The sequence below is a fragment of the Pseudonaja textilis genome, chromosome 2 (assembly GCF_049901715.1).
Source record: "Pseudonaja textilis isolate UNSWEBS1 chromosome 2, rPseTex1.2, whole genome shotgun sequence".
NCBI classification, from domain to species: Eukaryota; Metazoa; Chordata; class Lepidosauria; order Squamata; family Elapidae; genus Pseudonaja; species Pseudonaja textilis.
In genome coordinates, this window is record NC_141991.1 from 21,762,880 (window position 1) to 21,783,814 (window position 20,935).

Below are 20,935 nucleotides of genomic sequence, written 5' to 3' on the forward strand. Positions count from 1 at the left end.
CATTTTCCCACCATCCTTCCATGCATCCTCCTTAATTCCTGTTCCTTGCCTAGCGAAATGGCTCCCTGCAGGATGAAGAAAGCAGTGTGAGAGAGCAAGGTATGCTTGGGACTGGGCCGAGAGCCCCTTTTCTTCCTCCTCACTTGTGAACACGAGTGTCCCACAGGCTTGGAATTACAAAGGACGGAGTACACCGTTCATAATATAAGAGTGTGAGCTTCAGCAGTCTCAATATAGCCAGTAAAGCCCCAGCATAAAAACAGATTGAAGAATTTACTTTTGAAAAGAAAGGCAAATGAAATACTTCCTCTAAAACAGGTCAGCACTGGGGAAATCTCTCTTGGAATCATTTCCCATAATGCAATTTAATTCAGCACAAATAGCATGATGCCAGCATTTAGATAACCATGGCTACTTTCTTCCTTATGCAACAGAGAATGGGATTAGTTTCAAACTTGTATCCTTTTCACATCTTTGATAGATGGTTAAAAGTAAAATCTCCTTTGAGTAGAGTTTAACTCCTGCTGACCTCATAAATATGTCCAGATAGGAGGGGTTGTTTTTTTGCAACAACAACACAACTGTTTTACAGTTGCCTACTTAAATGTTTCTTGACTTTCCACCCCAATCTATGTGTGATCTTCTGTGGTCTCCCATACAAATACTGACCACGTCCAGACCTGCTTAGTTTTGTTTTTGTTTTTTGCAATCAACCAAGTTTAGCAAAGTGCTGCCATTAATACTAAATGTTTAGAACAGATTTCTGCACAGTGGTGTTTTCAAGACGTGCTGAATTCTATAGCTCCTAGAATTTCTTTCCAGGATAAACCGTAATGTAGTGACAGCAACATTCCAGGCTTAGAAATTAGCATCGTTATCTGAAGAGGAAAGAAAACACAGGAACTGGTTTTTAAAACAATCCCTCCAAGTATCCACAAGTGCACTGATAAGTGTGATAGCCGCTCAAAACAATATGACCCCTCCACAGTCACTGGTAATTGGGCAGCTGTATAAATTTTCTTAATAAAGTAGATGAGGGCAAGATGCATCAACTCTCCACTTGGAAATTTGACAGACTTTAGCAGGATATTTCTGTTTGGATGTGAGAGATTGTTGCAATTCTTTTGCGTGTCTTAGATCACAATTGACCACAATTATTAAACATATCTGCACTGTGTTGTGTAAATTGACACTGAGACTGGTGTACGGTAGGATATGCAAGCATTCAGATAAGGCTAGAAGATACAAGGAGAGCTTTGTTGAAAATGTAGATTATTTTAAAAGAGAAAGAAAGGTTGGCAGGTGGGCTCTTCTGATCCCTGCGTACTGAGGACAACAAACGTTGTTGGCAAACATACTACAGGTGGTACGGATTGATTGTAATTACAGATATCTCCTGATAGTGCTGCTATCAATCCGCATAATTTAGCAATACGTTGGAAGAAATAGGATGAAAAATAATAACTGTTTTAAAAGACATGCAAAAGTCATACCAGTCCTATTTACAGCATGGCTGTAATACTTGTCCTGGTCCAGTTGTTTTGCCCGGATGATCTTCTGGATCCTCCAGGCCTCCATTTGCCTCTCTGGTTTCAACTGTGCTTCATCAATTGGGGTTAAACAGATTCTGTCCTAGGAATCCAGGAGGGTTGCTAGAGCCTGCGCCCTTTGGACCTGGGTGTTGGTTGATGGCCCCAGTGGTAAACCTAACCCTTCCTGCTCTTCGTTCTCCTTCCCTGCAGAGCCGAGGAACACCATGGGGGTGGACTTTGACGTGAAGACTTTCTGCCACAATCTGCGGGCAACCAAGCCACCCTATGAGTGTCCTGTGGACACCTGCCGCAAAATCTACAAGAGCTACAGCGGCATTGAGTACCACCTCTACCACTACGACCATGACAATCCGCCGCCCCCGCAGAACACCCCGCTGCGCAAGCACAAGAAGAAGGGCCGGCACGGACGCGCAACCAACAAGCAGTCGCCCAGCCCCTCCGAGACTTCGCAGTCCCCAGGACGGGACGTCATGACTTACGCGCAAGCCCAGCGCATGGTCGAGGTGGACCTGCACGGCCGCGTGCACCGCATCAGCATTTTTGATAACTTGGACGTGGTGTCCGAGGACGACGAGACTCCCGAAGAGGCCCCGGAGAACAATAGCAACAAGGAGAACACGGAAACGCCCTCGGTCGCCCCCAAAGCCGGAAAGCACAAGAACAAGGAGAAACGCAAGGATTCCAACCACCACCACCACCACAGTGCCTCAGCTGGCAACACGCCTAAGCTCCCCGAGGCTGTGTACCGAGAGCTGGACCAGGATACCCCCGATGCCCCACCTCGCCCCACCTCTTATTACAGGTACCGGTCGCCGTGGGCCACAAGTCCCGACGTAGGAGCGCGTGGGCTCAGAGAGCTTAAGCGGGAGGGGCGGAGGATCCTTTAACCTGGAGCCTCAGCTAGAGAGAGGAGGGCTCCTTAAGAATGTGTTTCCCTCTCATAGGGTGGCTTCTGACGACACCTTGTTCCGGTTTGGAGACCAAGGTAATCTGTGTTCAGAGGGGGTGGGCAGTAGGAAGGCAGGCAGACGGGGACAGAAAGGAAAGGTCTTTCTGTTTGGGTAGGAACTCCATTGGGGTACAGGTAGTGAGGTGGTGGTTCAGGGAGTTTTGCCCCCATTTTACGGTCTTTCTTATGCCACAGTGGTTAAGCGAATCACTGCAAGCTGTTAAGTTAGTAACACGGCGGTTAAGTGAATTTGATTTCCCCCGAAGTTGACTTTGTTGTCAGAAAAGTCAGGAGAGGCAGATTCTCCCTCGTTTCCTTTACCCTCTTGCTTTGACTTAGAAAAGTATCTTCTTGTACTGAATGAAACTGGTACATTGTGTTTTGTGTCCGTCCCCCATCCCCAGTTGTAACAACACCGCTCAGCCTGTTCCACTCAGCTTCAGTAGCAGGAGTTCTTAGGTTTAAAGGTTTCCTATTATGACATGGTGTTCCCTTTCTAAGCAAGGGTAGGGGGGAAAGGTGGAGGGACTTGGGTATGCACACATACATCACACACATTATGACTTCCTTGGCATAAATGAGGTGAAAGGCACATTGTTTGGCATTTGCACCATGACATACCTAGCACAAATTACATGATTTGCACCATTTGTGTTTTGTTAAGTCACTGTGACTTCTAATGGCTATGTATAGATAGATAGATTGATTGATTGATTGTCATCAAGTTGGGGTTGACTCTTGGTGGCCACACCAATAAATTTTTCTCCATGATAACCTGAACCTAGCTTGGTCCTTCCACCCATTGCCACTGAGTCCCTCCACGTTGCTGTTGGTTTTCCTCTCCTTTTCTCTCCTTCCACCTTAGAAGCTTCTCCAGGTAGATGGAGGGGGGGGGCAGAAATAAAGTGGCAACTAGATGATGGGGGATTCTGCATTATGGTTCTGCAATCAGAGCAAGCAAGAACTGACACTTGGCCACTTGACCGGAGGCTCCCTGGCACCATTATTGGACTCTAACTATCCTGATTCTGGGAAATGAAATCTAAAAACATCTGAAGGGAACCAGGCTGAGTTAGGATTTACTGTAGCAGAGCAGGGAAGTGACAATGACACTTTCAGACCGCTTAAAGTAGGTATAAGGATGCTGAAGAATAGATAGCGGCTCCGTAGGCCTCCTAGACTTCCATTTTCCTCAGCCTTGCACTTTCTCTCTCTCTCTCTCTCTCTCTCTCTCTTCTTTTAGATACATTGAGAAGTCGGCAGAAGAGTTGGATGAGGAGGTTGAGTACGACATGGATGAGGAAGATTACATCTGGTTGGACATTATGAACGAACGCCGGAAGACGGAAGGTGTCAGCCCTATTCCTCAGGAGATCTTTGAATATCTAATGGACCGGCTAGAGAAGGAATCCTATTTTGAGAGCCACAACAAAGGGGACCCAAATGCCTTGGTGGACGAGGATGCCGTCTGCTGCATTTGCAATGACGGGGAATGTCAGAATAGCAACGTCATCCTTTTTTGTGACATGTGTAACTTGGCTGTGCACCAGGAATGCTATGGGGTCCCTTATATCCCAGAAGGCCAGTGGCTGTGCCGCCGCTGCTTGCAGTCGCCTTCCAGGGCCGTGGACTGCGCCCTGTGTCCAAACAAAGGCGGCGCCTTCAAACAGACAGACGATGGCCGTTGGGCCCACGTGGTGTGTGCCCTCTGGATCCCCGAGGTCTGTTTTGCGAACACGGTGTTCCTGGAGCCCATAGACAGCATAGAACACATCCCACCAGCCCGCTGGAAGCTGACCTGTTACATCTGCAAGCAGCGAGGTTCTGGGGCCTGCATACAGTGTCACAAAGCGAACTGCTACACAGCCTTCCACGTTACCTGCGCTCAGCAGGCTGGGCTCTATATGAAAATGGAGCCTGTCCGAGAAACGGGGGCCAATGGCACTTCGTTTAGCGTCCGTAAGACAGCTTACTGTGATATCCACACGCCGCCCGGCTCAATGCGACGCTTGCCTGCCCTCTCCCATAGCGAAGGGGAGGAAGAAGAGGAAGAGGAAGAGGAGGACGGGAAAAGCTGGAGTTCGGAGAAAGTGAAAAGGGCCAAGGCTAAATCCCGGATCAAAATGAAGAAGGCAAGGAAAATTCTGGCTGAAAAGAGAGCAGCTGCCCCCGTGGTGTCAGTGCCATGCATCCCTCCCCACAGGTATGGCAGCCTTCATTCTCAGCTTCGTTATTTGATACATTCTCAGCTTCTTATTTACATTGATGTCCCCATGTAAATAGACACGTTGGGGTGCTGGCTTGTTTGCGACAATGAGAGTACCATTGGGCATTTTTTGAGTGGTTCGCCTAAACGGAGAAGAACTAGCTTCATCTAGATCCTGCGTTTTGGTCATATCATCAGAAATGCACGTAGGAACTGCCTTTGGCTGCAGTTGCTTTACAGCAGCCGTGTTCCTTGTAAGATGCCTATTTTATGAACAGATGAAATAACCCCTTCCAAGTACAGATACATTTAGTAGCATTTTAAATGGCAATAACACTTGTACATAGTTAGTTACAATGAGAGAGGTTGTCCAGCATCGCTCAGAAAGTGTTGCAGCTAAGCGTGGATTTGAACTGTTCTCTCCTCCCCTTATAATCTTCGAATACACCTGTATATCCACGTGTAGGTGCAGCACCTGCGCTCCTTAGGGGTTAGGTGTTTGGTGAAATTCATTGAGTAGAATATTTCGGATTTCTTCTCTGCTCGGCTTTCCAATAAGATCACATATTTTTGTTTTTGTTAGTGTGGAATAGCACTTGGAAGGGTTTGTTCATTCTTCTAAGCAATCATTTCGGATGCAAGAAGTACACAAGGTAGTCCTTGGCTTACAACCACAATTGGGATTGGAATCTCCATCGTTGAGTGAGGTGGTGACTAAATGAGTTGAGCCTGATTTTGCAAGCTTTTTTTGCTCTTGGTTAAGTGAATCATATGCAAGTGGTCCTCGACTTACAGGTAGTCCTCGTTTTACGACTTATGACAATTGAGCTCCAAATGTCTGTTGCTAAGCGAGACAGTTCTTAAGTGAGTTTTGTTCCATTTAATGACCATTCTTGCCACAGTTGTTAAGTGAATCACTGCAATTGTGAAGTTAGTTACACAGTTGTTTAAGACAGTGGCCCCCAACCTTTTTTGTGCCACGGCCCGGTACCGGCATCACAAAATGATCCGCGGCCTGGTACCGGCATCAGCACGCATGACAAGGCAAGGCGGGCCGAGCGACCGGCCAGCCAGCCGTCCCCCACTTCTCCCCGCCACCTTCAACTCCTCCTTTGTACCTTTGTCGATGGGCTTCGCTCCGGGATGGCTTCGGGACGGTCGCTCGGCTCGCCTTGCCTTGGGTGCTGAAAGAATCCTCGCGCCTTAGTTTCATTTGAAGTCCCTCCCTTCGATGAAACTAAGGCGCAAGGATTCCTTCAGGACCCAAACGCCACTTTCTACCCGGAAAAGCTCACCTGGAAGCACTTTCTCGTCAAACAAGAAAGCGGCGCCCAGCAAACCAGCGGCCCGGTAGGAAATGTTCCACGGACCGGTACCGGTCCACAGCCCGATGGTTGGGGGCCCCTGGTTTAAGTGAGCCTGGCTTCCCCGTTGACTGCTCCTCAGAAGGTCGCAAAAGGGGATCCCATGATCCTGGGACACTGCAGCCGTCATAAGTGTGAGTCTGTTGCCAACTGTCTGAATTTTGATCGCATGACCATTGGGATGTTGCAGTGGTTGTGAGTGTGAAAAACGGTCACGTTACTTTTTTCAGTGCCGTTGTAACTGTGAATGGTCACTAAATGAACTGTTATAAGTCGAGGACTACCTGCGTTCGTTAAGTGAATCCGGCTTCCCCACGGGCTGTGTTGTCAGAAAAGACAGTTTGGAAAGTCGGAAATGGCAATTAGGTGACTCTGGGATTGCTGCAAACTTTGTGAACGTATGCTGGTTGCAAAGCACCTGAATTTTGATCCTGTGACTGTAGGGACACGGCAGCGGTCATAAGTAGTGAGGACCAATTAAAAGACCGCCCTGTTGTAGCTTGAAACAGTCATTAAGCAAATGGTGGTAAGTTGAGGACTCCATGCATCTGCCGTCTCCTTTAAAGCAGAATTGGAGTTGCTTTCAGATCTCTTGAAAAATGTTATCAGTGGACTGAGAACCCCGGAGCAACCCGCTTGCATAATCAATTTGGCAGCAGCGGCTAAAACGGAGTTGCTTTCTGGACTTTGACCTTATTCTTTAATTGGTCTCATCTCTCTCTCCCCATGAATGAAATTCCTATACCAAAGCAGCTGAGAGGCGTCTGGTTTGGCCTCTCCTGCTGTCGATGCGCTTTCCTCCCGCTGTGATCATCCTGACTGGGGCTGGGGAGAAGGACGGAAAGCGAGATCAATGGGTATTGCCTGTTATCAGTGCCGTCTCATTTTCCAGAAGAAGGCATTTCCCCTCCCTCGTAGGGCTGGTTGTGCGTAGATTGAGAATGCTGTGAGCTGGACATTTTGTGTGTGTGTGGGTACTTCTTATACAGGTAGTCCTCAACTTACAACAGTTCACCTAGTGACCGTTCAAAGTTACGACAGCGCTGAAAAAGGTGACTCGTGACCATTTTTCACAGTTACAATCTTCGCAGCGTCCCCCGTGATCAAAACACACCCGCTCGACAACGGGTTCATCCTTATGACCGTTGCTGTCTCCCGGGGGGTCACATGATCTCCTTTTGCGACCCTCTATCAAGCAAAGTCAATGGGGAAAGCCAGATTCACTTAACAACTGGCTTGCTAACTTAACAACAACTGCAATCATTCACTTAACTGCGACAAGCAAGGTCGTAAAATGGGGCAAAACTCACTTAGCAACTGTCTCCCTTAGCAACAGAAATGTTGGGCTCGTTATGATTGTAAGTTGAGGACTAACTGTACTTTAAATTCCTGGCTGTCCCGTAGCTCTTCAGTGTTTGTGGCTCTGCTTTCAAAGTGCTTTGAAATAGGGCTAAGTTGTAAAAACCCAAATGGGCACTAGGTGGCAGCAAATGGTTCCCATTTCTGCTCCTCTTTTGTTTTGGTCATTGATTGACTTTGGTCATTGACCTTTGCGTGTGAATTCTTTTTCCGCGGCATTCTTCCCAACCCATACACTGCTGCCCTGTTTCAACCAATCCCTCCAGGGTTAATAAAAACCAGGTTTTCACTGAGGGCTCTTTCTTTCCTCTGTAGCTTAAAGGTTAGGCAATCAACGCATAAAGCATTTCACAGCGCTATAATGCTTTTTCTTGGGCCAATGGTTGTGCTGCTGTGACTAGCAGCTGTTGGCATTGTTAATGGGAAGGGATCTGGGGTTTGTTCCAGGAGAGGAAGGAAGTAGCAGCTGCAAGTGGAATTAATCTGGGAGCCGGTAACTTGCTGAAATGAAAACGAGGAGATATTTGAAACCATGTCAAATTGACTGTTAGTTGACTCCTTGTAGCTGCCACGATCAGCGCCCAATTATTTTATTTTCCTCTCACCCTTCTTAGTCTCTGCAACCAAATTTTAATGTTGGAACCTTGGATGGGATAGTTATATTTTATTTAGGAAAATTACGTGTGAGATAAACTTGTTGGACAGGTTTTAGCCTGTCTTCTAATTCCAGATAAACCTTTATTAAGAACATAGATTTATTTATTTATTTTTTATTGTATCTGCGTGCCACCCCATTTCACTATTAAATGACTCTGGGAGTCTTATCTTAAAAATATATATATATATATAAAACAATTAAAAATTTACACTTGCTTTCACTGAAATCGTCAGTAGATTTTTGACTCTGATACTACCTAAGAGGGTGATTGCAGAGCAGGACATGTGAAAGTTTAGCAGAAATTATATTTTAAGCCCTTGCTTAGATGTGTTATTGTGCAATCTTTCCCAATCTGTTGTGATCCAGGATATGATGTAGTTGACAACAATTCCTTCATCCTTCACCCAACAGAGTCTGGAATTACACATTAGTTTTTTGTTCTGGTTTGGTCCATCAAGCTGAGTGCTGAAAGTTGCCTTTGTAGCAACTTTAAGTGTCAGGCTTGTCCCGACTTGAAATTTAGGAAAGAAAGACCCTCGAATCCATTTTTTTTTTTTGTAGTTAAAGGTTAACTTTTACTAAAAATCAAGCAGTTACAGCACAAGCAAATCTGGATCTGAATATTCCCGCGGAAAGGCTGCATTTACCCCTCTTCCCTGGTCCTCCCCCCCCCTTGACCAATCCCTTCAGGGTCCAGGGAAATGCGAATCAGGTATTTTGGGAATGGCTTTGAGGTTTGGAAACTTCTTTGGTGGAGCTCTCACCGCTTCATCCTTGATCAGCCAGTCTGTTCCGGATTGGCAGCTCTGCTTCCTGTCACTCTATCATTCCCCTCTCCTACCTCTACCCGCTTCCCGCGTTTCATGGCAGGACGCCAGCGAAGCGAAGATTGTTGAAGATGGCAGACCTGACACTTAAGATTATTCTGGTTGAACGCAGAATTTGAATCCTCCTGTTTTATCTACTGCCTCTGACCAGCGGCGCTGCGGCATCCTTTCTAACAGTCTTGGGGGTGGGTGGGGAGGGGGTTTCTGACCCCTCTGGCATTTGTGACCCCCCTCTTCTTCCCCTGCAGGCTTAGTAAGATCACCAACCGCTTGACCCTTCAGCGAAAGAGTCAGTTCATGCAGAGGTTGCACAGTTATTGGACTCTCAAGAGGCAATCACGCAATGGAGTCCCTTTGTTGCGGCGGCTCCAAACGCACTTGCAATCACATAGGAATTGCGAACAAGGAAGGCCGGCTCCTCCTCCTCCCGTGGCCAAGACTGAGCAGGTATGGCTTTCCCTTGAGTTTTCGGGCAAGGGTGGACGAAAAAGGGCCTGGGTGTCCCCGCTGTGGAAGAGCCCTTGCTACCACTGGGGTGCACCTTGCCAAAAGCAAGGGCTTTTGTCTATTTATTTAACCAATTGGTACGGCTCCCCAACTCAAAGTTGCAGCTGAAAACGTAACCACAATGTAAACAGTGACACAGAAAGAGCATAGCGTGACCGAGGCCCAACTCGCCGTCAGGTTTTCCAGCCATTCCCAAGCGGCGCCTCCAGCCAGCCTTGCCCAACGGCTCAGTTTATCCATCGGTTTCTCCGGGCTGGATGGGTTGCAGCCACGCGGGCTGGCTTGGGAACCGTTAAGTCAAGAGGCTCTCTTGTTTGACAAGGCCTCCCAGCCTCATAATGGAGCGGGGGGAAATTTTTCAGCTTTCAAAGCCAGGTGAGCTGGAGGATTAGCTGCCAAGGACTTGTATTTTGCAGGTAGGAATCCCCATGTTCAGTCCTGGCATCTCCTCCTAGAGAATCATGGAACGGGAGGCCCACTTCCTCTGAGATCCTGAATACTGTACGGTAGTTACTGCTCAATGGTAGATAGTGAACCAGCAGAGTAACTTGATATCAAGTTGTTAGTGCCTTGCACTTTCCTTCCTTCCTCTGCGACAAAGGGAGGGAGGGAGAGAGAAAGCAAACAAGCTTCCCCGAAAGTGGGCCTGCCACATTCTGCCTGCCACGGCTGTGGCTTTTGCCGTGCTCCACTTCCTTCTGGGCTCCTGGCCGCGATTCTGGCAGGAGCTGATTTGCTGCTGTTCTATAAGCAACGGCAGCCTGGCATTTGGCAGGGATGCCCCTTCCTCTCATAGACTCTGATGTTCCTGCAGCGAGATAACACAGAGGATAAGAACTGGGCCCTGAAAGAGCAGCTGAAGTCCTGGCAGCGCCTCCGCCACGACCTGGAACGAGCGCGCTTGCTGGTGGAGTTAATTCGCAAGAGGGAGAAGCTCAAGAGAGAGACGGTAACTGTGCCAGGGAAGGGAGTTGGGAGGGGGAGGGGAAGCCATGGGTGTTCTCCTCTGAATAACTTGGGGGACGGGGGACGGGGAAACGGGAGTAGGATGCTCCCAGAATACCTGCAATTGGGGGCTTTTAGGGAAAGGAGATGGCGGTGTTTTGCACTCTAGGCCTTTTTAAATTGGAGAACGACACTGAAAGAGGAAGGCATGACGTTTCCCTGGGAGAATAAAGGAAACAGCAGAAGCCAAGGAATTCAACCACAAAGAAGGGTTTGCTTTGTTTTGGGAGTGGGAGGGGCAAAAAAAGGGGGGGGTCCATTTGATTTGCATTTAGAGCCGTGGTGGCGCAGTGTTTCCAATGCGGCATTGCAGGCAAACTCTGCCCACAGCCAGGAGCTCAATCCTGACCGGCTCAAGGTTGACTCAGCCTTCCCTCCTTCCAAGGTCAGTAAAACGAGGACCAAGATTGTTGGGGGCAATAGGACGACTCTGTAAACGGCTTAGAGGGGGCTGGAAGGTCCTATGGGATGGTATACGAGTCTTGAGTGCTCTTGATTTTTAGTAGGTGTTTGTTTTTGTAGATGGCCCTCTACCTGCTCCCAGGCTGTTTTCCATGATGCGAACAAAGCCTGCTCTGGGCTGTGCATACTACAACTTTGCCTCTCCTTGGGGAGTAGCTTTCAGCCAGTGTCCCTGGGGGCTGAGTGCAGGTTCACTTGGGGTTTCACGAAAACAAGTTCAGTCATATCAGGCAAGCTGCCCAAAAGGCATCTTGTTTATTAGACTGACAGTGTTCTTGCAGTGCATCATTTCAGGCGTCGTGAGCACTTCTGAGGTAAGCACTCAGCTCATGAGGGGTGGCGAGAAGGCTTGGGGGGGGCATGTTACCTCCCTATGTAAATAGAGAGCAGCCAGTTGATATTAAAAACAGTTTGAACTTGGTCTTGTATTGGGTTAGAGATTGCACTCTTCTACCATGTTTCCCTGAAAATAAGACCCAACCGGAAAACAAACCCCAGCGTGATTTTTCAGGATGCTCGTAATATAAGCCCTACCCCCCCCCCCAAAAAAATAAGCCCCAGTTAAGATTGTCAGCCAGACGGACGCATTTAGTACCGCATTTCCCTGAAAAATAAGATATCACCTGAAAACAAGCCCAATAATATACGGCCTTTGGAGCAAAAATTAATATAAGACCCAGTCTTATTTTGGGGGAAACACGGGTATTTATCAGGTTTGTGGGCACAGATCTCAGAGAAACCGATACGGATTTGCTAACGTAAGACAAGACGCTGTTTGTGCCCTTTGAGTTCGGCCTCCATTTTGGGCCCTCCTGCTTTCTAACCCCCCCCACGGTGATTCAGAGGCCCCAAGGTAACAACGGCAGAGTGTTTGGCCGCCGCGTGCTCAGTAGCACTTTCCCTTCCCTTCCAGATTAAAATCCAGCAAGTGGCCCTGGAGGTGCAGCTGACTCCCTTCCTCATCCTCCTGCGCCGGACCCTCGAGCAGCTCCAGGAAAAGGACACGGGCAACATCTTCAGCCAGCCGGTCCCGCTGTCTGAGGTAACAGAACTCTACGAAGTAAGAACCCCTCCACCCCCAATTTATCTTTTGCTCTGTTCCCATCCAGCCAAGGGGTTGGTCTTGCGGCTTGCTGGTCCTATCCTCTGCCCAAGATAACTGCACACACACACACACACACACACACACACCCTCACAGCTAGGCCCAAGCAGATACACGTGCCAGGCCGCCTAGTAGCATCCTGGTCATAATCCTGAACGTGAGAAACCTTAGAAAATCCGGCCCGTTGGCGTAAACATACAATGCTGCTCCTTGTTCGGTGTGCAATAATAATGTGGATTTTCTCATGGTCTTGGAAGAGAAGGCTTGGGCTCAAGTGTTTTTTTTTAGTATGCATTCCTATCCCAAGTCGTATATTTAGCCCCAGAATCTATACCATGGCATGGACATGACCTGTGCATCCCTGCAAGTGCTCTTCCTGTGATTCTTTAGCCCCTGTTTTCAAGCCTGGTATCAGTGGATGACCATTCATTTCTAGTTTGGGCCCTCTTTTCAAAACTAAAGCACCATTAGGAGGTCCCTGTCTTGGTTCTTCTATCTATCTATCTATCTATCTATCTATCTATCTATCTATCTATATCTATCTTATCATCTATCTATCTTATCTATCTATCTATCTATCTATCTATCTATCTATCTATCTATCTATCTATCTATCTATCATCTATCTATCTATCTACCCTGTTTCTCCAACAATACGGCCTCCCCCAATAGGATGTCCCAGCATGTTTTACAGGCATGAAATGAAATTAAGCCCCTCCCCCCAAATTAACGCCTATATTAAAACATGCGAAATGGGGGGAATGGGGGAGGGGCTTGCCATTAGGAAGTACTTTTGTTGCACACCCGGATATGGTGCTGCCTGCGTTGACCCCAATACGAAGTGCCCCACCAATGCCGAGGTCAACATCCAAGCCATAGCCTCCCGCCCGCCCAAAGATGCAAGCGGGGGGAAATTAAGTCACACCCCAAAAGACGGCCTAGCCATTTTTTCGGGGCTCAAAAAAAAACCAAAAACTTGGCCTCATTATATGAGAAACACGGTATCTATCTATCTATCATCTATCTATCATCTATCTATCTATCTATCTATCTATCTATCTATCTATCTATCTATCTATCTATCATCTATCTGTCTATCTATCTATCTATCATCTATCTATCTATCTATCTATCTATCTATCATCTATCTGTCATCTATCTATCTATCATCTATCTATCTATCTATCTATCTATCTATCTATCTATCTGTCATCTATCTGTCATCTATCTATCTATCTATCTATCTATCTATCTATCTATCTATCTATCATCTATCTATAACTTTTCTTCAGGAGCACAAAGCAGTGTAGACAATGTTCCCTTGTCCATGTTTTGCCCTTCAAGAACATCCCCGTTAGGCAGCCTGGGCCAGGAGTCAGTGACTGGCCTGAAGTCTCCCTCAGAACTAAGGATGGGTTGTTTTAAATCTCTTTGATCCATTTCCAGCACATCCATCACCATGTCACACAAAGACACTCGTTTGGATATCGCTTCAGTTCTGGTTGTGGCTGAAGCTGGTATTTCAGTTGGGATTCAGGTCCAAGGTGAAGTTTCTGGGGTCATCAGGAATCGCAGTGGAAGGCTCAGAATGGAGATGCGAGGCTCTGTTGAAGGAGCATAAGTACTGTGGCTCCTCCTCCAGTATCCCGATATTCATGCCTCCCTAGATTGGGCGACACTGGGTAGACTGACATTGGCGGTCCCAAGCCTTGTTCAAGTTGTTCTAGAGGCCAGTCTTCCTTGTGGGCAGGGTAGATCTGCTAATCTGTGCTGCATAGTCCAGGCAGAAAAGGCCGTTTTCTTCTACTTTCCTATTTCTCTCAGGTAGAATTTATATATGACCTAGTAAGATTATTATTTTTTTCTCTTCAGCTTCCTTTTCTGACCCTTCTAAAAGCCAAAGTTTCCCCAAGTTAACTTCAGCGCCTGCTAATCATATGGTCCCATCCATACAGGTTTCTTGACAACAGCTTAAAAGTGGCTTACAGATGGAGGCAAATATATCTGTCCCAGGATAATGTTGCAATAATGATCCAATCTGGGTCTGTCACCAGGACCAGAGGTTTAGTCTTTTGTGCTTTTAATAGATAACAGATAATCAGAGTTGGAAGGGACCTTATAGGTCATCTAGTCCAACCCCCCCATCCAAGCAGGAGACCTTACACTTTCTGACAATTTCTGACAGATGGCAATCCAATCTCTTCTTGAAGGTCTCAAGTGATGGCGCTCCCACAACTTTTGAGGGCAAAGCTGTTCCCATTGGTTGATTGTTCTCACTTTTGGACTCGTGCTGGGGAACTTCTCTCTACCAGAATATGCCTGACCTTTGATTTCTTTCGAGATGTGACTTCCCAGTCTAGCCTGTAGCCTGGAGATTTCCTGCTAATCTCCCATCCAAGGGGTAGCTAGTTCTGTTCCTGTTTAGGTTTTGGGGATCAGCCAATAGTCTCCCAGCTACTACTGTAGGCAATAACCAATGAATGGCTGCCTAATTCACTAATAAACGATTGACACACACACACGCACACACACCCCTTGCAGGAATGCCATCAGCCCTCAGAACATCCCCAGTTACATCCCCAGTACAAGGGCCTTCAGTCCCTGCCATTCCTAACCATTGCAACCATTGTTTAGTGGGAGTTGGAGGTGGCTGCTTAGTTCAAGCAGCAGGCTTTCCACAGCTATCCCCCAGGCCCAGTTAAGCAAGCTCCTCCTTAAGCGTGGCTGGCGATGGTAGCCTAATCATCAAATGGCTTTAGTGGATCAATTATCTCTTTTTTTTAATTGCCGGGTCATATTTACAAGTGATGAAGTCAAGGGGATTGCTTTTCCCATGGCTGGGAATCTCTGAGCATCTTGTTGCAATAAGTCTGTACGGTATTAACTTTTAGCTGATACCAGCTTTTCTTTTCCACTGTAATACCATTGCAATATCTGAGAATCTAATTACAGCCCGTGGATTTGGTAATAATAACCTCCTTTACCTCCTTTATTTAGGAGGCTTTTTTATTTAAAGATCATTTTGCTATTTACGGTCAAGAACTCAGAAGACTTCCCCCCCCCCTTAGCCTAAAAATACAGTGACTAAAGCAATCCCCCACACACACATTTCTATATATTAAAAAAACGCAAATCAAAGTTTCAAGAGACCCACCATCTCTTGACAGAATCGGTCAAAATGAACCATTGGTTTGGAGTTAGATCATTCCTTCTGTTGGTCGGAGGGAGGAAACGCAGTGTAATATCATTTTTTTTTTAAAAAAAAGAGCATGGTCCTCCCTCCTGCAGCCACCATTGATTTTAAAATGCCCAGTTGATCTCTCTGTCCTTTCGCTGGGAAAAAAAGTCAGTATGGTGCATGAGATTTGGAGAGCGCCCAGTGATTGAATAAGCTGTGGGTTGAGGCTGAGAAATTAGAGCCAGGAGAATGGATGGGCCTCTAGACAGAACGGGGGAGAATGGAAAACTTCTTTTTCCAGGTAGATTAAGGATGGAGAACCCTGACTAGCTAGTTTTTAGACACATCCAAAACCAGCCTGCTTATTTCTGGCTGAAAAGCAAGAAGTCCATTTCAGTTGTTTTTGCTTTAAAATGGTTTTTGCAGGTACTTCTTTAGCAGACCAGGGAGGTCTTGCTCGTGGGTGTGTTTCTTGACTGCCTGTTGCATAGTGTCTTATGTGCCCACAGGAAATGGCAGTACCCCTTCTAAGTGGGGACATTGCTCCAAATTGGGCAAGAGCTGTAAAGCCGTTTTTCAAGGCTGCTCTAACCTCTTTTTTTTTTTTTCTTGGAGCAGGACTGGCCCAGAAGTGGGATCTCAGCCTCTTAGCCTCCCTGGTCTTTTTTTGCCCACTGCAGGTCCCGGATTACCTGGACCACATCAAGAAACCGATGGACTTCTACACGATGAAGCAGAAGCTGGAGGCCTATCGCTACCTGAACCTGGACGAGTTTGAGGAGGACTTCAACCTGATAGTCAGCAACTGCTTGAAGTACAACGCCAAAGACACCATCTTCTATCGGGCGGCCGTTCGGTTACGGGAGCAAGGGGGCGCCGTGCTGCGACAAGCACGCCGGCAAGCAGAGAAGATGGGCATTGACTTTGAGACCGGCATGCACTTCCCCATGGCTGGGGAGGAGGCTCCTCTGCGAAGCACCGAAAATGGTTAGTAGTCCTTCTCAGGTGGGCAGGGCCATTCTGGAGCAACTCTTTATCCTGCTTCGGCGTATTGGAGCGGAAGAGCATGCTGATGTAGTACGCCCATGCACTGGAGTGAGGGATACACGAAAGGGAAGCTCACAACCCTTCTGCCTGAAATTCAGTTCCAGTAAAATGGGAGGGTGGGGGAAAAAAAAAACATTTAGGGATGAAAGAGCGGAAAATATTGGGAATTAGCCAAGGTAAAAAATTAGTGTGGCAGTTTATTGTCCCCTGTGGGGAGCATACACCGTAAGCAGGCTTAAACCAAGGCTTCTTAGCCAATCAGTGCGAAAGATGGGAACGTAATAATGTTCTTCGTAACTGATGTTTTCTGGGCTTGTTCATTTGCTTGCTTGCTAGGATGCTGATCATTCCAATCATCCCGATCGAAACTCAGTAGAGTAAATCCAGGCTTGTTTTGAATTCTGAACCAAGAGATGGCCGTACTGCTTTACTGTAGCATAGATTATCAAGGATCTCATCCTCCCCTTTGCATATTTATATAAAAATCTTTTAAAAAAAATAGAGAAAAAGAGGAACATTAACCCAAAAACGTGGTTTGGGAGCTGCTCTTTGCAACGAGAGAAAAGAAAGCCACAGCCTTTTGATCCTCAAATCTTCAGGTCAGAATGGGAGATGCTATCCTCTTCCACATGGGGTTGAATTACAATTCCGTGATTCTTCACCACTGGACCTGTTATCTGAGGCTGCTGGTAATTGTGATTTAGCAATCTCTGGACAGCCAACGGTCGCTCTGCACCTTAGCTGTGCCTCCAGCACAGAAGCCGCTTTGTAAGGCCCAAACTCTCTCCCCTTCAAACGATAAGAATCAACTTTTGAAAACTGGGTATTTCAAGAGGAATTCTTTCTTGAAAAGATACCCAGGTGATGTTCAAAGCAGGGTCTCATATGCCTCCAGGCATGCAGCCTAGATAAAGGGAGTTAGAACCCCTACCCTTAGTCCGGTGTGAATTTCGCCAATACAAAGAAGCAACATGTTAATTCCCCTCCCCCCCCCTTTTTTTTTCCATTCTGGGAACGTAATTGAGAAGAGCTTCCCAGGAAGTTTCTTTTGGAGCTGGAATTTTTATGGCCACGTCTCCTCTTACTGTCTCTCCAAGAGGTGACAAGTTTCTAGACATCTGGTTCCAGTCCTCCAGTTGTATATCATGTGCAAGTTATACAGATTCAATACAAGAATTAAGATATTCGGGTTACATCAAAAAGAATTACTTGTATCAACCAACCCCCCCCCCCACCTTCTTCTTCCATTGAAGAATGGCAGATACACGGACCTGACACGCTTCATCATAAGAAAAGACCAGGAGAAGGAATGATTTCTCCTTTAGCTGAGCTCAGGTTCTTTTAAGCGTACAGGTAGTCCTTGATTTACGACTGATTGAGACCAAAATTTCTCTTGTTGAGCAAAACAGTTGTTAAGTGAATTTTGCCCCGTTTTACGACCTTCCTCGCCCCAGTTGCTAAGGGAATCACTGCAGTTGTTAAGTTAGTGACAGGTTTTCTAAATGAATCTGGCTTGGCTTGTCAGGAGGTTGCAAAAGGGGATCATGTGATCCTGGAGCACTGCAGCTGTCATAAATTTGAGCCAGCGGCCAAATGTCTGAATTTGGATGCTGCAATGTCTTGTCAGTGTGAGAGACGGTCATAAGTCACTTTTTTCAGTGCCGTTGTAACTTTGAACGGTCACTAAAAGAAAAGATTGTGGAGTCGAGGGCTACCTGTATGAAAAACGTGAAAGCCACCCACGTGTGAGTTGGGTGGTCTCTACACTTTTAATACCTTTAAAGAAAAACGTTCGTTGAATTCACACAACGCATTCCATTTATATGCTGCCCATTTCACAGCCAAGTGACTTTTGGGCACCTTGAAGACAAAAAAAAAAAAAAAAGGAAAGGAAAGGAAAGAGTTTCGCAAAAGCAGGTGTTTCCTTTTTCCCAGACGAGGAGCGGCTGCTGCTGTCCGAAAACCAAAAGCACCTGCCCCTGGAAGACCAGCTGAACCTCCTGCTCGAGCGTCTGGCCGAGGTGAGCGCCGGGAAGCAAAGCGTGAGCCGCTGCCGGCAAACCAAGATGATCAAGAAGGAGATCACCGCCTTGCGGCGCAAGCTGGCACACCAGCGGGAGACAGGGAGGGATGGGCACGGCCCCTTGGCCCGCATCATTCTGCCGACCCATAACACCTGCGAGAAGGACCCTCAAACCGACAGCGCCGCTGAGGAGAGCAGCAGCCAAGAAACCAGCAAAGGTTGGTGGTGAGGCTAGCAAGCCTGGAGCTGCTTGTCCCTGTGAGGAACGTGGGGGGCCCATTCCTTCTCTCTGGAAGCTTGGCAGGGGCATCTCTTGGGAAGGCTAGGGTCCTGCCACGTTAGCCTAGCTTCCCCCGGAGGTGCTTTTTCAAAGGGCAACGTGGACTTTCTTTGTTGTTGTTTTCCCCTTGAAGGCGTTTCGCTTCTTATCCCGAGAAGCTTCTTCAGATCTGCTGAAACAGGGGCGTCAGATTCAAGAACTGGCCCGTGGGGTTGCCCTGGAAACAGCGAAGGACCGGCCCGTGGTGCCTCTGCCAGTGAAAATGGGAGTTCGTGAGGGTCTCGTGCAGCCCTCCCAGGCTCCGTTTTCGGCCACAACGGCCTCCTGCAGCCCCTCTGCCAGAGAAAACAAAGCTCGGGGTGGTGGGGAGGCGCACATGGCTCCCCCTGGCTCTGTTTTCTCTAGCAGAGAGCTGCCAAAGGCTGTCGTGGCTGAAAACAGGGGCTGGGGGGGGGGGCATGTGTGCCCCTCCCGGCTCCATTTTCCCTGACAGAGCTGCAGGAGGCCATTTTAGCTGGCAGAACACTTGGGCCACCACAGGCGTCCCTGACATGAGTGATGTCGAGCTGGCCACACCTACCCTGGCCACGCTCACCCCGGTCCCCCGTGGTCAAACACAGCCCCGATGAAATCGAGTTTGACGCCCCTGTGCTGAAGAAACTTCTCGGTTGAGAAGCGAAACGTCTTCAAGGAAAAAACAACAACAAAGAAAGTCCAAGTTGTCTTTTGAAGAAGCACCTTCGGAGCAACTGTGCCATGGATGACTGAGAATCTCCATATGGGTCCTTAGCTTGCCCTCTTTCATAGGCGAAGTCCTTGGAGCTCTCTGAGCTTGGTTGCTCATCTCCAGACATTTCGTTAACCCAACTGCGTAACCTCATCAGCGTATTGACACTGCTAGCTAGCCAGGTAATGAAATGTCTGCAAGCAAACAATCGAAATCAGGGAGCTCCACAGTTCGGCCCTGAGCTACAGATACTCTCTTCTTAAGTGTGACAAACTACATTTCCCATCACCCCCCAGATAACAATGGAAGGGAAAGGGTAGAAGATCCTGAGATTCCTTTTCTTCAGAGGAATCAGTGTCGCTCCTGCCTTTGGCCTTAGCTTCTCACTGTCCTCGGGGCCCGTATATCCTGAACTTATACAGATGTTCCTCTCATCTAGCCCTTATGACTCTGCTGAGTTATACATGGGAAGACAGCGGTCCCTAAAGCTTGCACAATTTTTGAAAGATGATTTTTTGGAATCGGCAACCTTATCTTCACCAATGCAACCGATTTATGAAAGTTATTTTTTTTAAAAAACGCCTAAAATGTTTTTTTCCTGGATGCAGACAAGACTTTCTGCCACTTCCAGTAGATGGGACAATATTCCTAGGCTAGGCGAGGGCCGCTGAGCCAATGATTGCCAAAGACTGCCTCAGCAATTGCAGAAAGTTTTCCTTCTGCAAACTTCTTCGGCAGAAGCTGGTCCCCCAGGCTTGTCTGATGCTGGAATGGCATCTTCAAGATGTCTTCCCAATTCTGCTTCTCAGTTCCTTGCTGGTTCTTTAAGAAAACCAGAGCAGCACGAAGTCCATTTGTACTTAGCCCAATCTTCTCATCTGAAAGATGACGCTGAGCCCCCAATGTTAAGCAAGGAGAATCAAGCTACGTGGAGATTTCCCTAGGCCAGGGGTGCTTTGATCTGGCCTGCAGGGCTGCCCTGGAAACAGCGATGGACTGGCCTGCAGGGTCTCTGCCAACGAAAATGGAGCTCGGGAGGGTCTCCCAAGCTCCGTTTTAGCTGGCAGAGAGCTTCAGGAGGCCATTGCAGCCAAAAACGGAGCCCTGGAGGGGTGCACACGCCCTCCCGGGTTCCGTTTTTGCTGGCAGAGGGCTAGCAACACCAACAACTAGTAAAAAGTGGCATTTGATCACACAAGTGATGTTGAGCTGGCCACACCCAGCCTGACCATGCCCCTCCTCCCCCAAGGTCAAACACAACCCTGATGCGGCCCTCAGTAAAATTGAGTTTGAAACCTCTGCCCTAGACCAGGTCTATTCATTATATCACAGTGTTGTTATGAAGGGCACTTGATAGATCTAGAAAATTATGGTGGGTGGAACTTTTTTTTTTTTTTTTTGAAAAAGTGCTGAAGCCTAGATAGCAACAGCACTTAGAGTTATATACCGCTTTATAGTGCTTTTACAGCCCTCTCTAAGTGGTTTACAGAGTCAGCCTATTGTCCCCAACAATTCGGGTCCTCATTTTACCCACTTCGGAAGGATGGAAGGCTGAGTCAACCCTGAGCCTGGTGGGATTTGAACTGCCAAATTGCATTCAGCTGGCAGTCAGCAGAAGTAGCCTGCAATACTGCACTCTAACCACTGAGCCACAGACGCTCCTTGACTTGGAGTTGGGAAGTTGTGT

At 47.5% G+C, this 20,935-nt stretch overlaps 1 protein-coding gene across 14 annotated transcripts in view; it reads left to right on the top strand.

Moving 5' to 3' along the window:
* BRPF1 (bromodomain and PHD finger containing 1) overlaps positions 1-20,935 on the top strand; it is a 31,382-nt gene that overhangs the window by 1,998 nt on the left and 8,449 nt on the right. For 4 of the 14 annotated variants that reach the window (XM_026717919.2, XM_026717918.2, XM_026717921.2 and 1 more), the window contains exons 2-8: positions 1,743-2,355; positions 3,746-4,705; positions 9,165-9,363; positions 10,238-10,372; positions 11,804-11,950; positions 15,852-16,158; positions 18,154-18,459. In XM_026717919.2, coding sequence (XP_026573704.1) covers positions 1,757-2,355; positions 3,746-4,705; positions 9,165-9,363; positions 10,238-10,372; positions 11,804-11,950; positions 15,852-16,158; positions 18,154-18,459 — 2,653 coding nt within the window. In that variant the 5' untranslated portion in view covers positions 1,743-1,756. Of the gene's footprint in view, positions 1-1,742; positions 2,356-2,497; positions 2,539-3,745; positions 4,706-9,164; positions 9,364-10,219; positions 10,373-11,803; positions 11,951-15,851; positions 16,159-18,153; positions 18,460-20,935 lie in introns of all 14 variants that reach the window. The other 10 variants (XM_087923470.1, XM_087923471.1, XM_087923473.1 and 7 more) reach the window with 4 other exon arrangements.